Below are 15,821 nucleotides of genomic sequence, written 5' to 3' on the forward strand. Positions count from 1 at the left end.
TAGTGGTGAAACTTCTCTTGGTCTTGGAAGGACACCCGAGAGCTTGAGCGGGAGTTGGGACTTTAATTCTGCATTTTCTTTCAATAAAGAAGGCAGCAGAAGCAGAGATGGTTCCTTGCTTCTTGTTAAGCTGTCTTGTTCACGTGCAAGTTCGTGTTAATGTAAAGTCTAGAGAGGGTAACCCCCCTCCCCTTGGGTTCAAAATGTGTATTTTTCCCCCCCCAGGTTTGTTTTGTTGCAAATATCTTTCTCCTAAGGTGTTTGTAGATTTTTTTTTAATTGTTATATTTAAGGACATTGAGGTTGCTGCGTTTGGGGAAAAAAAACACTGCATTTTTAAAAAGACCATTTAAATATTGAGATAGTTAATTTTTGTTAGAAGAATTAAAACAAATTGTCATGCTTTTTGCTCATTTGTTCAGCCATAGTGTATCTAGTGCACACACACGCACGTACAAATGAAAGGGTCAGCTTGAGGTTCTAAATGGTCTTTAGACAGCAGAGCAGCATGCTTGCCTGTTAAGGGAGAAAAGACAAAAAAAAATCAACCCCAAGTGGAAACTTGACGCAAAGCTTACTGAGGCATTCGTGCAAAATGAGGGTTGGGAGTCCGAACATTTTGAAAGTCTTTTCAGGCTGAGCAAATAGCTTAAGTGGAGGAGACATGAACAGCGCCGTGTGTGAAGGGAGCTGGGAGCTGTATCACTTGCGGCATGAAGTGGGCTCAGGCGTGATGTGCAGTGATGTTTACTGCAGACAAGTAGGTTCCAAGTGCTACTGTAGGTCTGGAGAGACTCTGAAGGCTTTTCAGTGCTTATTAGACTTTTTGTTTAGGTAGAGCTTCCTGATAGCATGTAGGTTAGATGCCAGGGAAACAAATGCAAAACAAGTTATTATTATTATTATTAATTATTATTATTATTTAATGAAAGGAAGAATAGGAAACAGGTTTAAAAAAAAGGGAGATGAGTCCTAAGATTTTGGTGATAGCAATGTAGTCAGTTACTGAGTTGGGGTTTATAGGAAGAGAAATATATTGTGATGAGAGACAATTTCATGCTGCACTTCTTCCCCCCCACTTTTTTTGTGCTGGGAATTGAACTCAGGGACAATTCACTTCTCACAACTCCATCCCCGTTTTTTATTGTGAAGGGGTTTCGCTAAGTTGCTGAGGCTGCCCTGAATCTATAATCCTCCTGGCCTCTCAAGTACCAGGGTCACAGGTGTGCGCCACTCTGCTGGGCACATATTTCTGTTTCTTCACTAAGGACACAATAATCAGCACTTGGTTTTTATCAGACTGCTAATGGAGAGAGCTGTCTGGTTTTGTACAATTTTCTCATCTGATGATTGTCTTCACCTGGATAATTTTTTTTTTTTTTTTTTTTTTTGGCTAAATGACACTACCCTTACTGTACTGGCCTGGATGCTAGGATGTCACAACATTGCTCTAATTTTAATTTTTATAGTTAAAAATTATCTTTTAATAACATTTTTCTTGTTTATAGTGTTTATTTAACTCTGTAGTTTATGTGTTGACGATGTTGTGCAAATGCACAACTACAAACACATTTTCAGAACATTTTCATCACACCCCAAAGGAACTCTGTATCTATTAGCAGTCTCCACTCCTTCCATCTCTTAAAAACCATCTGGAAGCTGGGTATGGTGGCGCACCCTTGTAATCCAGGTGCTTAGGAGGCGGAGACAGGAGGATCGTGCAGGTTTTAGCTCGCTGGTTTAAGAGACCCTGTTTCCAAATAAAAATGTAAAATAGGTCTGGGAGTATAGCCCGGAGGTAGAAGGGTTTCCAGGAACCGCAATACCACCAAAAAACAAAACAAAACATCTGGAAGCCAGATGTGATGGTGCACACCTGTAATCCCAGTGCTTGGGAGGCTGAGACACAGGTTTAAGGATAGCCTTAGCAAGTAGTGAGACTCATCAACCTAGTGAGACCTTGTTTTAAAAACAAAACAAAGCACTGATATACCTTATATCTCTAGAAATGTCTATTCTGAACATTTCATATGAATGTGATCATTAGTATAGTATTAATATAGGGCATAGTATTTCGCTTTCTGTGTATGGCTTCTTAGCAGGTTTTCAAGGTTTATCCATATTTTAGCACATAATACTGCTTCACTCCTTTTTATGACTGAAAAAGATTCTATTGCATGGATATAACACTTTTAGGTCAGAGTTAATGGACGAATGATTGTTAATACTTTTGGGCTATTATGAATAATGCTGCTATGTGTACATGTTTTTTTTTATGAATATGTTTTCACTTTTTGGGTATATACCTAAGAGTGGAATTGCAGGGCCATATTTGCTTCATGTTTAGAGGAACTGACAAATTGCTTTTCACAGAGGCTATACCATTTTACCTCCTCATCAGCAGTTTATGAAGATTACACTTTTTCAGTTTTCTTCTTGTTTTTTTTTGTGTGGGGTACTGGAGATTGAACACAGTGGTGCTCTACCACTGAGCTACACCCCTAGCCCTATTAGTTTTTATTTCAAAACAGGGTCTTGGCTAAATTTCTGAGGCTGGCCTTCAGCTTGAGACTCTGTTGTTCATGCAAGAGACTTCTAATTAATCAATCAACATCAACACCATCTGCTACATTCTTTTACCTCAGTCTCCCAAATAGCTGGGATTATAGGTGTGAACCGCCATACTCAGCTAATTATTAGATTTTTTTCAGGCAGTGCATTTAATGTGTTGAATAAGCTGAAAAAAAGATGCTTGCAGAATATGTAAACTCTAAAGAAAACTTTCCCCCCCAGTATTCTGTTTAATGCCTCTTTTTTCAAGAGGCAAAAGTAGATATTTACGTTCTCATGGCTGATAATTGAGGCAATGTAGGGAGAGACAGAAGCAGAGATCAGGGTAAAGGGATTTTTTTTTTTTTTTTTAGGTGTATATTCATGTTTATTTGAAGCAAGTTAACGAACTGTAGATAGCAGTTTGAAGTGAGTATATCTCGTGAACAGAGTTAAAACAGCTTGGAGAGGCTGGGCATGGTGGGGCACGCTTGTAATCTCCGCGCTTGGGAAGCTGAGACGGGAGGATCGCACAGGTTCGAAGCCAGCCTCAGCTACTTAGTGAGGCTCTCAGCAACTTAGTGAGATCCTGTTTCCAAATAAAGTATAAAATAGGTCTGGGAGTATTGGCCGGAGGTAGAAAAACCCCTGGGTTCCACCCCTAGTAACACACACACACACACACACACACACACACACACACAGCAAAAGAAACAGCTTGGAGAGAAGAATAACTAATTAAAGGGTGTTTTTCTAAGCAGAAAGATCAAAAGGAAAATTTGATATAGAAGTCTTGGGTTGAAGTCTAGTCAGATTCAAACACAATCATACTTTAAAAAAAATTTTAAGGGGTGTGTGGTACTGGGGATTGAATTCAGGAGGTTTATACCTCTGAGTTATACCCTTAGTCCTGTTTTATTTTTTATTTTGAAACAAGGTCTTGCTGAGTTACCACGTACTGGCCTCGAATCTGTGATTCGAATCTCCTGTCTCAGCCTCCTAAGTACTAGGATCATAGGTACAGCCTGTGTGTGTGTGTGTGTTTGTCTGGGTATTGAACTCAGCCCTATTTTATTTTTATTTTGAAACCTGGTCTCACTAGGTTAATGAGAGTCTCACTACTTGCTGAGACTATCCTCAAACCTGTGCCCTCCTTTCTCAACCTTTAAAGTACTGTGATAACAGGTGTGTGTGTGCCACCACCGTTGAATTTATTTAAAAAAATACTTTTATGAGCTGGGCGTGGTGGTGCACGCTTGTAATCCCAGTACTTGGGAGGCTGAGACAGGAGAATAGCAGGTTTGTAGCCAGCCTCAGCTACTTAGGCTCTCTGCAACTCAGTTGAGACCCTGTTTCATATAAAGAATAAAAAATAGGGCTGGGATATAGCTCGGGGGTAGAATGCCCTTGGGTTAAATCCCCAGTACCACACACACAAAAAAACTTTTATTGGCACATTGTAATTATACATCATAGTGAAATTCAAAGTGATACATTCATACCTGTTCACATCATTGGCTGGTGGTTCTTGAGAGGATCTGTTTTCTTTTTTCCCCTCTGCTTTTCTATTTTGTTTGTGACTTAGTATTATTTGGGGCCTGGTAAAGCACAAAATAACTGCGTTGGGTGAAGGTGAGTTATGAGCTGACTCAGGAAAAGGTGAAATATAGAAGCAACTGCAAAAGGCTTAAGCAGTGTTGTTCTAATGACCTGCTGGGAGGGAAGGCCATTTATGATCATGGTCTTTGAGTAGAAAAAGTAGAAATAGTTGCTTTTAGTAAGTACCTATATATTTACATACGTAGTAAATTATAAGAAGAGGGGCCTACAGAGATATTCAGATCCCAAACTCAAAGATCTGTTAGTAGCTTTTGAACTTTTTAATTTTGCTTTATGGGGAAATCTTATGTGGAACCCAATATACTGTGCTGATAAAACCTAAGCTGGTTGAAGTCAGGGAAAGAGCACCTGAACCCAGGCCACTCCGCTTCTGTCTTTGGCTTTCTAGCTTCTTATTCTCATCCTTGAAAGCCTTGAGGCATCTCTGTGGAACTCCAGTTTGAAGATCATTGCATTTCATCATATTGCTGTTTTTTTTTTTTTTATCACTGGGTGATAGTGGTTGAAAGTTGCCAGAAAAATATCCTCATATGCTTTCTGTTTGGTTCGTCTGGCAGCCTGTTTCTTGAAAAGGATATTAATAGAATTGGCCACATACACTTGTATCCGTATTTGTAATTAACACTTTTTGTTGGTAATACATGTTTACAGATTTAATTTTCTTTTTCTTGAAGGTTGTGGCAGCATTGCCTGAAGATATGAGACCAGGCCCTAATCCCTCTAGCTTTTCATGGGAATTGGTGATATGTGCAGCTACTGGATTTATTGCTGTTCTCTTGTTTTTGTGGAGAAGTTTTCGATCAGTAAGTAATCAGTGCATACGAAGAGAATGTTTATTTTTCATTAGACTGAACATGTAATAGGATAAACATTTGTTATTTTACGGGAACAAGTTAGGTTATAGTTTTGTGGGTTACACTTGTTAATATGTGGCTACTTAAACAGTATAGATTCAGAGGAATTTTTTGTGTAAAAAATTTAAAGTATTTCTTGGTAGAAATATAATGCACTAGCCAGGTATGGTGGCCCATGCTTGTAATCTCAGTACTTGGGAGGCTGAGATAGGAGGATTGTGGGTTCACAGCCAGCCTCAGCTATTTAGTGGGGCACTTTGCAACTTAGTGAAACCCTATTTTAAAAATAAAGACTAAAAAATAGGGTTGGTGGTATAGTCGGAGGTAGAATGCCCTTGTGTTTAATCTCTAGTACTGCAAAAAAAAAAAAAAAGTTTTCCACTAATACTAAAACCGCAAACCCCACCTCTATTTCTTTTTTTTTCTTTTTTTTTCTTTTTGGTGGTACTGGGGTTCCTGGAAGCCCTTCTACCTCCGGGCTACACTCCCAGACCTATTTTTACATTTTTATTTGGAGACAGGGTCTCCTAAGCCAGTGCACGCAGCTGGCTTCGAACCTGCGCGATCCTCCTATCTCTGCCTCCCAAGCGCAGGGATTACAAGCGTGCGCCACCACGCCCGGCTCCCACCTCTATTTCTTTATTTCTTCTTTTCCTTCTCCTTTTCTTTTTGGTATGTGTTTGCTTTTAAAAGTATTCTAAATATCTGTGAACATATCACCCAACTTGGAATAAAAAACATTGATTTATACCTTAAATTTAGGTGATCTTTACATATTTAATTCTTGCTTCCCTGCATTAAAGGTAACCCTATTCTGGATCCTGTGTTGACTATTATCATACATTTAAAAGCTTTTTAGGGCCTTGGCATGGTTGTACATACCTCTAATCCCAGTACTTGGGAGGCTGAGACAGAAGGATCATAGGTCCAGGCCAGCTTCAGTAACTTGGTGAGTGAGACCCTGTTTCAAAATAAAAAATAAAATAGGACTGGAGGTATAGCTTGGAGGTCAAATGCTCCTGGGTTCAGTCCTCAGTACCAAAATAAGCCTTTTTTGGGGGAGGGATTATAGGTCATGTCATATCCTTTAAAAGAATAGTATATAATTTTATTTGGTATCACATTATAAGCTTTTCAGCTTTTTTTTTTCTTTTTTTTTTTTTTTTGTATGTGTGTGGTACTGGGGATTGAACCCAGGGGCATTCTCCCTCGAGGTACTCCCCAGCCTGATTTTTATTTTTTATTTTGAAACAGGGTCTTACTAAGTTGCGGAGTGCCTCACTAAGTAGCTGAGGCTGGTTGTGAACCCAGATCCTCCTGTGTCAGCCTCCCAAGTACTGGGATTATAAGTGTGTGCCACCATGCCTGGCTTTCTTTTGAGCTTTTTTAAACTCCATTTTTTTATGTTAAGATTCATCCATAGTTTTCAATGAGGCTATAATTTTATTTCATCTCTTCTAGAATATTACATTATAAGAATATATGATGAACCAGGTACGATGGTACACACCTGTAATTCTAGCTATTTGAGAAGTTGAAGTAGGAAGATTGTAAGTTCGAGGCCAGCTTCAGCAATTTAGTGAGATCCTATCTCAAAATAATAAAAAATTAGAAAGGTTTGGAGTGTAGCTCAGTGGTAGAGCAAACTTGGGTTTAATCCCTAGATTTTTTTTTAAAAAAACTATAGTTTATCTGCATATTTTATGGCCTTGGACATTTGAGTTATTTCTAGCTTTTTTCTATTACAAACAGTACTGCTATGTACATTCTCAGGTCATGTCTCTTATTGTATATGTATAAGGATTTTCTCTCACCTAGATCACAGGGTTATAGGGCATGTAGAAGTCTACTTTTAAAAAGTAATCAGCTGGGTATGGTGACGCATGCTTGTAATCCCAGTACTTGGGAGGCTGAGACAGGAGGATCACAGGTTTAGAGCCAGTCTCAGCAACATAGGGAGGCTCTCAGAAATCTAGTGAGACCCTGGTTCTAAGTAAATAAAATTTAGCTGGGGGGGGTGTAGCTTGGATGAAACATACTTAGTACCAAATCTTAGTACCCTAGTACCAAAAAAAGGTAATATCAAATTATTTTCCAAATTATATATACCTCTTTATACTCTCCCCAATAGTATATTGATTCATATCCTCTCTAATACTTGTTGGAATTCTTGTTTCTTGTTATTTGAATGGATATAAATGGTATATTACCATGACCTTGATTTGAATTCCCTGATGAAATTGCTCCAGTGAATTTGTAAACCATATGTGTTTGTTTTTATTCTTTATTTTGAAACAGGGTTTCATTGAGTTGCAAATGGCCTCAGTAAGTAGTAGCTGAGGCTGTCCATGAACCTTGATCCTCCTGTCTCAGCCTCTCTCTCTAGAGATGCTTCTGTCTTAAGGCCTTTTTGATCCAGTGGCAATATAGCTGTAGCAAGTTTATATTTTTTTCCATGTACTTCTCAGCCTTCCCATGGTGTCTGTTGAATGTATATTTTGTATACATTTTTTATATATAATCTAGCAATTGCTTTTTTCATGATCAAGAGTGGTCTATGTATATATATTATGATTGGTTATTGATGTATTTGGACTAGTTTCTTCCAGCTTAGCTTATTAATTTTCTGTACTTTATATTTTTTTTAAATTCTTTTTACAATTAAAAGTAAATTATTCTGGGAAGACAGCAGACTCTCATATCCACTGTTGACATCTTTCCCCTTCCAACCTTCATGTTGGTATCATGTGGATTTTTATTCTGGATTATTAAAGACATATTGTTCTTTTTTTAAAATTAACTTTTTCTTTTACTACTTCACTTTCTTTTTTTTTAGTGTTAAACACTTTTTTTGGTGGCAATTTATTATTTTTTTGTAATCATACATCACTTTGGAATACAAGACTTGAGAGGATATATAAGCACATATCATCCCTCATCCAATCCCCATCCCATTCCCTCCCCCTCCCTTGATCCCATGCTTAATTGGTGATTATCTTTGATATAATTGTTTACGCACCTCATGAGTTTTAAAGAGATACCACCCTCCCCCATCCCCTCCCCTCCGATTGGTCACCTTAATTGCTTCTCAATAGGGCCCTTTCTACTACTCGACCTCCTCCTGTTACCCCTTTCCTCCTAGTTCTTGCTAATCAGGGGAAGCATCTGGATTTTATTTTCTGTGCTATTTCTCTGCATGCCGCATTGCAAGTTCTGATCCCATTCTTGACGGCCCCAGTAGTGGCCTGGCCACCCAGAGGACTCTGATCCCAACCTCGCTGGCTCCAGCACTGGCCTTGCCTCATGAGGCCCTGATCCTGGCCTCGCTGGCCCCCGCACCGAACTAACCCCTCGGCTGGCTCCTCTCCCCGCCTCAGAGGCCCCAGCACCAGCCTAGTCTCACGACAGGCTCCGATCCCGGCCTTGCTGACCTTGGCACTGGCCTAACCCCTCGGCAGGCTCTTATCCTGGTCTCTCAAGTCCCAGCTCCGTCCTTGCCTCACAGCAGTTTCCTATCGTGGCCTTGCTGGCCCCAGCACTGGCCTTACCCCTCAGCAGAGTCCAATCCCAGCCTTGTAGGTCCCAGCACTGGTCTTGCCTCACGGCAGGCTCCAGTCCCGACCTTGCTGGCCCCGACACCAGCCTAAACCCCTTGGCTGGCGCCGATCCCTGCCTCGGAGGCCTCAGTAGCGGCCTTGCCTCATGGCAGGCTCCAATTCCGGCCTCGTTGGCCCTGGCACTGACCTCACCCCTCGGCAGGCTCCGATCCCGGCCTTGGAGGCCCCAGCACTGGCCATACCTCAAGGCAGGCTCCAATCCTGGCCTCGCTCGCCCCGGCACCAGCCTAACCCCTTGGCAGGCTTCTATCCAGGCCTCGGAGGCCCCAGCACCAGCCTTGCCTCACAGCAGGCTCCAATCCCGGCCTCGGAGGCCTCAGCACCGGCCTTGCCTCATGGCTGGCTCTGATCCTGGTCTTGCTAACCCTGGCACCGGCCTAACCCCTCAGCAGGTTCCAATTCCAGCCTCAGAGGCCCCAGCACTGGCCTTGTCTCACGGCAGGCTCCGATTCTGGCCTTGCTGGCCCCGGCACCGGCCCAAACCCTCGGCAGGCTCCTATCCCGGCCTCGCTGACCTCGGGACCAGCCTAACCCCTTGGCAGGCTCCGATCCTGGCCTCGGAGGCCCCAGCACCAGCCTTGCCTCACAGCAGGCTCCAATCCCGGCCTCGGAGGCCTCAGCTCCGGCCTTGCCTCATGGCTGGCTCTGATCCTGGTCTTGCTAACCCTGGCACCGGCCTAACCCCTCAGCAGGTTCCAATTCCAGCCTCAGAGGCCCCAGCACTGGCCTTGTCTCACGGCAGGCTCCGATTCTGGCCTTGCTGGCCCTGGCACCGGCCCAAACCCTCGGCAGGCTCCTATCCCGGCCTCGCTGACCTCGGGACCGGCGTAACCCCTCGGCAGGCTCCGATCCTGGCCTCGGAGGCCTCAGTAGCAGCCTTGCCTCACAGCAGGCTCCGATCCCAGCCTCACTGGCCCCGTCACCAGCCTCACCCCTCCGCAGGCTCTGATCCGAGCACCCTCTTCACCCAGCAGGTTTTCCCACGTTCCCAAGGGTGCGTGGTGGTAGTATTCTGCCTCTGAGGTAATTTCTTCAAAAGTTCCAGGTATATTATGTCAGATCTCTGCCTCCCCTGAGTACTTGCCGCTGCCAATGCGACTGCCTCCACCATTTCAAGTCTTTCCCAAGCTCTTTTCCCATATCACATACTGTCCAGTGTTCCTAAGCATGCGTGACAGTAGCATTCGACCTTTGGGGTAATTTCTTCATGGGTTGGATCAGATGTCTGCCTCTCCCAAATCCAAGTCTCCACCGCTATCTCAGCCACTGCTGCCGCCACCACCTTCCTCCTAGGTCTCCGCTAGACTCTTTCCTGACAGGTGATGTCCAGGATTCTTAACGATGTGGAGAAGCAGTAGTCCTCCTTCGTGGGGAATTTTTCCAAAAGTTCCAGTTCAGATGGATATGTTTTGTCTGCATCTCCAATATTCTAGCTGCCGCCGGGGCCATCTTACCCCTCTCGAATATTTTTCTTTTTTCATTTCCCTTTTTTTTAAAATAAGAGAAGAGAGTATGTGTGGTTTGGGGAGGATGTGGGATCAGGCACTCAGTAGGGTGAACATTTTTTTTCTTTCTGGGTGGGAGGGGGGTCTCCTAAGGGTGTCCCGCCCATACCTGCCCATCCTCCCGGGGTCAGGGCCATGTGGCCTGGACCTAGGGGCCTTCCGGGTGGGGGGGTTGCCTAAGGGAGCCCCACCCGTGCCCGTCCACCCTCCCGAGTCGGTCGGACCTCGGGTACTACATCACTTTCAAGACAAATATTCTGAAGGATTTGACTTAGTTGACATGTTTCTCACCAGGTGTCCTGGATTTAATTCTTATTATATTTGAACACTTCAAAATTGTTTTCAGTGTTGGTTTTTATGTGACAAATCTTTTGAGACTTTATTTTGAATTCTTGAGGATTGATGTTTATTTGTCTGAGATAGGTTGTCACTGTGTTGCTCATGCTGATGTCTAATTAGAAAGAAATGTCTGGGCCCAAGTGATCCTCCTGCCTCAGGCTCCAGAGTAGCTGGGCTTATAGGCGTGCACCACTGTGCCCTTTTGAGAACATTTGAATTAAATCTTGCTGCAGTGGTCATTTGTTCTATTATAAGCAATCTAAGTTCTGGCCTTCACAAACTTTACTTATCTTTTTGCTCCTACTGTTACTTATTGACAAATCCAGTATAACTGTGATTGTTTTTAGATTTTTTTTTTTCTTTTGAACTAGAGATTGAACCCAGGAGCATTCTATCTCTGAGCTGCTATGCTCCCAGCCCTATTTTATTTTGAAACAGGGTGTCTGAGTTGCTGAGGCTGGCCTTGAACCTGCAATCCTCTTGATTCAGCCTCTTAAGTACTGGAAGTACAGATGTGTACCTCCATACCTGGTTTAGAATCTTTTAATCTGATATTCTTATTTTAATGTGCTTACTATGAAATATGTTATTTCCTTATTTCTCCTTTAGCTGTTTCTGGAATCTTAAAATAGAAGACCTTTTCTAGGAAATTTCTTTAATTTTTTTCTCTCTTTTTGGGACTATTTTGTTAAGCCTACTTTTGACTTTCATCTCTCTCTTTTTTTTTTTTTTCTAGTACTGGGAATTGAACCCAGGGGGCATTTTATCTTCATATTATATCTTCAGCCCTGTTTATTTTATTTGGAAACAGGGTCTCATTAAGTTGTTGAGGGCCTTGCTGAGTTACTGAGGCTGGCTTTGAAACTGCAAACCTCCTCCTTAGCCTCCCAAGTACTGGGATTATATATGTGTGCTACTGCTCCTGGCTTAATACTTAACTTTTATTTTTTACTATCTTTATGGGGTTCTGTTACCTTTTGAGAGAATTCCTCCATCTGATGTTTTAGTTCCCTATTTCTTCTTCATCTATACCCATTCTCCTATAACTTGTTTTAAAATTTTCATGTCTGCATATTTTTTTGGTGATCTAAGTCCTCTGTTGTCTTTTCTGTGTGGTTATATTACATTAGCCCTGAGACTGATCTTACAAATGGATTTAACCCCCTTTATTATTTGAGTGAAAAAAGCTTAAAGAAGAAAAAGCCTTGGTTAAGGGTTTCTTTTGAGTCAGTTCATATCTATAGCCCTATGGCAATTTTTTTTTTTTTTGAGGAACTGGGAATGGATCTCCAGGCTATACTCCCAGATCTATTTTGTATTTTATTTGGAAACAGGTCTCACTAAGTTCCTGAGAGCTTCACTAAGTAGCTGAGGTTGGCTTTAAGCATGGTCCTCTTGTCCCAGCCTCCCAGTTTTTTTTTTTTTTTAAAGGTTTCACTAAGTTGTGGAGGGCCTCTCTAAGTAGCAGAGGCTGGCCTCAAACCTGCAAGATCCTCCTGTCTCAGCCTCTCAAATACTGGGGTTACATGTTTGTGCCACCATGCCCAGCTGTATGGTAATATTTTATAGAACATTTTAATTTGGGTATTAGCATTGGGGACATGATAAAAGGAATTTCTTTAAATAGTTTACTTCAGGGCCAGCTATATTTGGGGATGAGGGGTTAAGTGAAATTAAACAGTTATCTTTATAGAACCTTTAATATGATGATATACAATGTGCATCTTCAGGAGGAAGACTTAAAAATGTAGCATTTTTTCTCATTGGAAATAGAGCCCCTTTGGCTAATCATATTCATAGTAAGGCAATAAGAAACCTGTTATTTTTATGTGGGGGGTAGAAGCTAAATAAATTGAATTTACTGGAATTTTGTTTTAATGTCACTTTTGTTAAATTTGTTTCAGGTTAGAAGCCGGCTTTATCAGGGTAAGCTTTATTTTTGTCTATTTTGGATTTTATTGTTGTATAAAATTAAAAATTTTATAGTAAATATTTTACTCATGATAATATTGATTATTTTTTAAGGAAGAGAAAAAAAGCTTGCTCTAAAGCTTTCTGTACAAATTAAAGAAAAATGTAAACTACTTGAAAAAGTTAACCTCGCTCAAAAAGAGGTAAGACATTTTAAAAAATAACACTGTGTTCATGTATGTTACTATCGCTATGATTGACATTATGATGTGAGACTAATATGCCAATGAAAGTATATAAAAAGTAAAAAATAGAGAACTTTATATTTTTCAGTGGAGCTATTTCTATGTAAATTTAAGATTATTGCCAGGCATGGTGACTCACGCTTGTAATCCCAGTACTTGGGAGACTGAGACAGGAGGATCACAGGTTCGCGGCCAGCCTCAGCTACTTTAGTTGAGGCCCTTTAAACTTAGTGGGACCCTGTTTCAAAATAGCTGAGGTGTGTAGCTTGGTGGTAGAATGCCCTTGGGTTCAATTTCCAGTACTGCAAAAAAAAAAAAAAAAGAAAAGAAAAAAAAAAAGGATTATTAATGCTTTGTTTGCAGAGTATGCCAGTTCTGTTGCTTCTGATAATTCTTAGCCAGTCTTACTAGTTTTGGCCATTGTGGTAGGTGCATGGTGTTTTCTCATTGTGATTTCAATTTGTTTTCCCCTGACTTCTAAAGTTTAGCACCTTTTTCGTTTACTTATCATATGGCTGTTTGGTTCTCTTTCTGTGAAGTTGCCTTTTCAAGTCTTTTTTACATCTTTAACGGCATAGTTATCTGTCTTTTTCTTTTTTTATGTAGTTTTTCTGTGTCTTAGATACAAGTCTTTTGTCAAATACCTTCTTCCACTTTGGCTTACCTTTTCATTTCAGAGTGTCTTGGAGAGCAGAAGTTCTTAATTTTAAAGTAGTCTCTTGAGAATCATTTTTCTTTTTTCTTTTTTTTTTTTTTTGTGTGTGTGTGGTACTGGGGATTAAACCCAGAGACATTTTACTTCTGAGCTATACTGCCAATCCTAATTTTTATTCTTTATTTTGAAACAGGGTCTAAGTTGTGGGGGGCCTCACAAGTATCTGAGGCTGGCCACAAACCTTTGATCCTCCTGTCTCAGCCTTTGCAAGTACTGGGATTACAGGTATGCACCATCATGCCCAGCTGTGAATCATTTCTTTATGATAACTGCTTTTCATTTACTGCTTAAAGAAATTTTTGTCCATCCCAGGATATGAAGATATTCATCTATGTTGTCTTTTAGAAACTATTATTTTTTTAGTCATGTGTGGCGGTACATGCTTGTAATCCTAGTACTTGGTAGACTGAGAAGGGGATCGTAGGTTCGCGGCCTGCCTTGGCAACTTAGGCCCTCCACTACTTAGTGAGATTTTATTTCAAAATAAAAAAGTCAAGCCGGGCGTAGTGGCGCACGCTTGTAATCCCTGCGCTTGTGAGGTGGAGACAGGAGGATCACGCAGGTTTGAAGCCAGCCTTGCTGGCTTAAGAAACCCTGTTTCCAAATAAAAGAAATATAAAATAGGTCTGGGAGTATAGCCTGGAGGTAGAAGGGTTTCCAGGAACCCCAGTACCACTGGAAAAATAAAAAATAAAAAAATAAAAAAGTAAAATAAGGCTGGGGTGTACCTTGGAGGTAGAATGTCCCTGGGTTCCCATCCCCAGTACCACTCACACAGAAAAAAGTATGGCTTTTTGTATATTCATAGAGTTGTGCCACCATCATAGCAGTCAACTTTCAAACATTGCTATTGCCTCAAAAAGAAATCTTAGACTTCTTAGCTATCACCTTTCATCCAATCTATTCCACTCCCAAACCCTAGATAACTTATCTACTTTATTTTTATATAGGTTTGCCTATTCTGCACATTTACATACATAGAATCATATAACATATGGTTCTTTGTTATTGGCTTTTTTTTTCATGGCAGGATGTTAAACATAAGTTAGCAGTTCCACTCTTAGGTATATACCCAAGTCTTGTTGTTTTATTTATGTCATAGCATGTATCAGAATTAATTTCTTTTTTGTCAAATAATATATATATATATATATATATATATATATATATATATATATATATATATTTTTTTTTTTTTTTTGGTGGTACTGGGGGTGGAACCCAGAGGCTTTCTACCTCCGGGCTATCCTCCCAGACCTATTTCACATTTTATTTGGAAACAGGGTCTCACTAAGTTGCTGAAAGCCTCACTCAGTAGCTGAGGCTGGCTTCGAACCTGTGCGATCCTCCTGTCTCAGCCTTCCAAGCGCGGGGATTACAAGCATGTGCCACCATGCCCAGCTGTCAAATAATATTTTATACCATGATTTATATATCCATTTGTCATTTGATGGACATTTGGGTTATTTTTACTTTTGGGGCAACAAATAACAATGTTTATTATATTTATGTAGAAGTTTTGTGTGTGTGTGGATATGTATTTTCATTTCTTTTGGGCTTATAATGTCTAGGAGTGGAATTGCTGCATCTGTGTTTATTTATTATTTATTTTTTCTTTTGTGGTACTGGGCATTGAAGCCTGAGCATTCTACCTACAAGCTATACCCTGAATCCTATTTTATTTTTTATTTTGAAACAGGGTTTCAAAAAGTTGCACATGGGATGGGGGTAGTGTTTCCTCACTAACTTGCTGAGTTTGGTTGCAAACTTGCAATTCTCCTGTTTCAGCTTCCCAAGTACTGGGATTTCAAGTGGGTGCCACCATGCCCATCTTGTGTTTATCTTTTTGAAAAAATGCCTGTTTTGTACAGTGGTTATACCATTTTACATTCCTGTCAGTAGTTTGTGGGTGTTTTAATTTCTCTCTACCTATTCCAATACTATTATTATATATCCTTTTTTTGTGGTACTGAGGATTGAACGTGGGGGCATTCTACCTCTAAGCTATATACCTAGCTCATTTTTTAATTGTTTTGTTTCAAAACAGGGTCTCACTGGGTTGCTGAAAATTTCACTAAATTGCTGAGCCTGGTCTCCAACCTGTGATCCTCCTATCTCAGCCTCTCAAGGTACTGGGACTACAAGGTATGTGGTACCATGCCCAGCTTATCATCTATCTTTTTGATTAGAATACTACTGGGTGTAAAGTGGTTTTATTTGCATTTCCCTGATGGCTAATTATGTTAAGCATCTTTCCATGTACTTTTTGGTCATTTGTATATCTTCTCAGAAGAAAAGTTTATTCAGTTCCTTTGCTTGTTTTTTAATTGGGTTGTTAAGAAGGTTGTTACCTTCTCCTAATTTTGGCCCTTTTTTGGTGCTGGGAATCAAATTCAGGGCCTTGTTGTGCATTCTAAGCATGTGTTCTGTCAGTGAGCTACATAAACCCTCAGTCCTGTGGCCTC

General features: G+C 40.8%; 1 protein-coding gene across 8 annotated transcripts in view; it reads left to right on the forward strand.

The window, feature by feature from the left end:
- MIA2 (MIA SH3 domain ER export factor 2) overlaps nucleotides 1-15,821 on the forward strand; it is a gene marked incomplete at both ends in the record, with an annotated part of 118,508 nt that overhangs the window by 34,693 nt on the left and 67,994 nt on the right. For all 8 annotated transcript variants that reach the window (XM_080708204.1, XM_080708207.1, XM_080708205.1 and 5 more), the window contains 3 exons: nucleotides 4,845-4,973; nucleotides 12,390-12,411; nucleotides 12,511-12,599. In XM_080708204.1, the coding sequence (XP_080564330.1) occupies nucleotides 4,845-4,973; nucleotides 12,390-12,411; nucleotides 12,511-12,599 (240 nt within the window). The remainder of the gene's footprint in view (nucleotides 1-4,844; nucleotides 4,974-12,389; nucleotides 12,412-12,510; nucleotides 12,600-15,821) is intronic.

This window comes from Muscardinus avellanarius (genome assembly GCF_963383645.1).
Source record: "Muscardinus avellanarius genome assembly, chromosome: 12".
Classification (NCBI taxonomy): Eukaryota; Metazoa; Chordata; class Mammalia; order Rodentia; family Gliridae; genus Muscardinus; species Muscardinus avellanarius.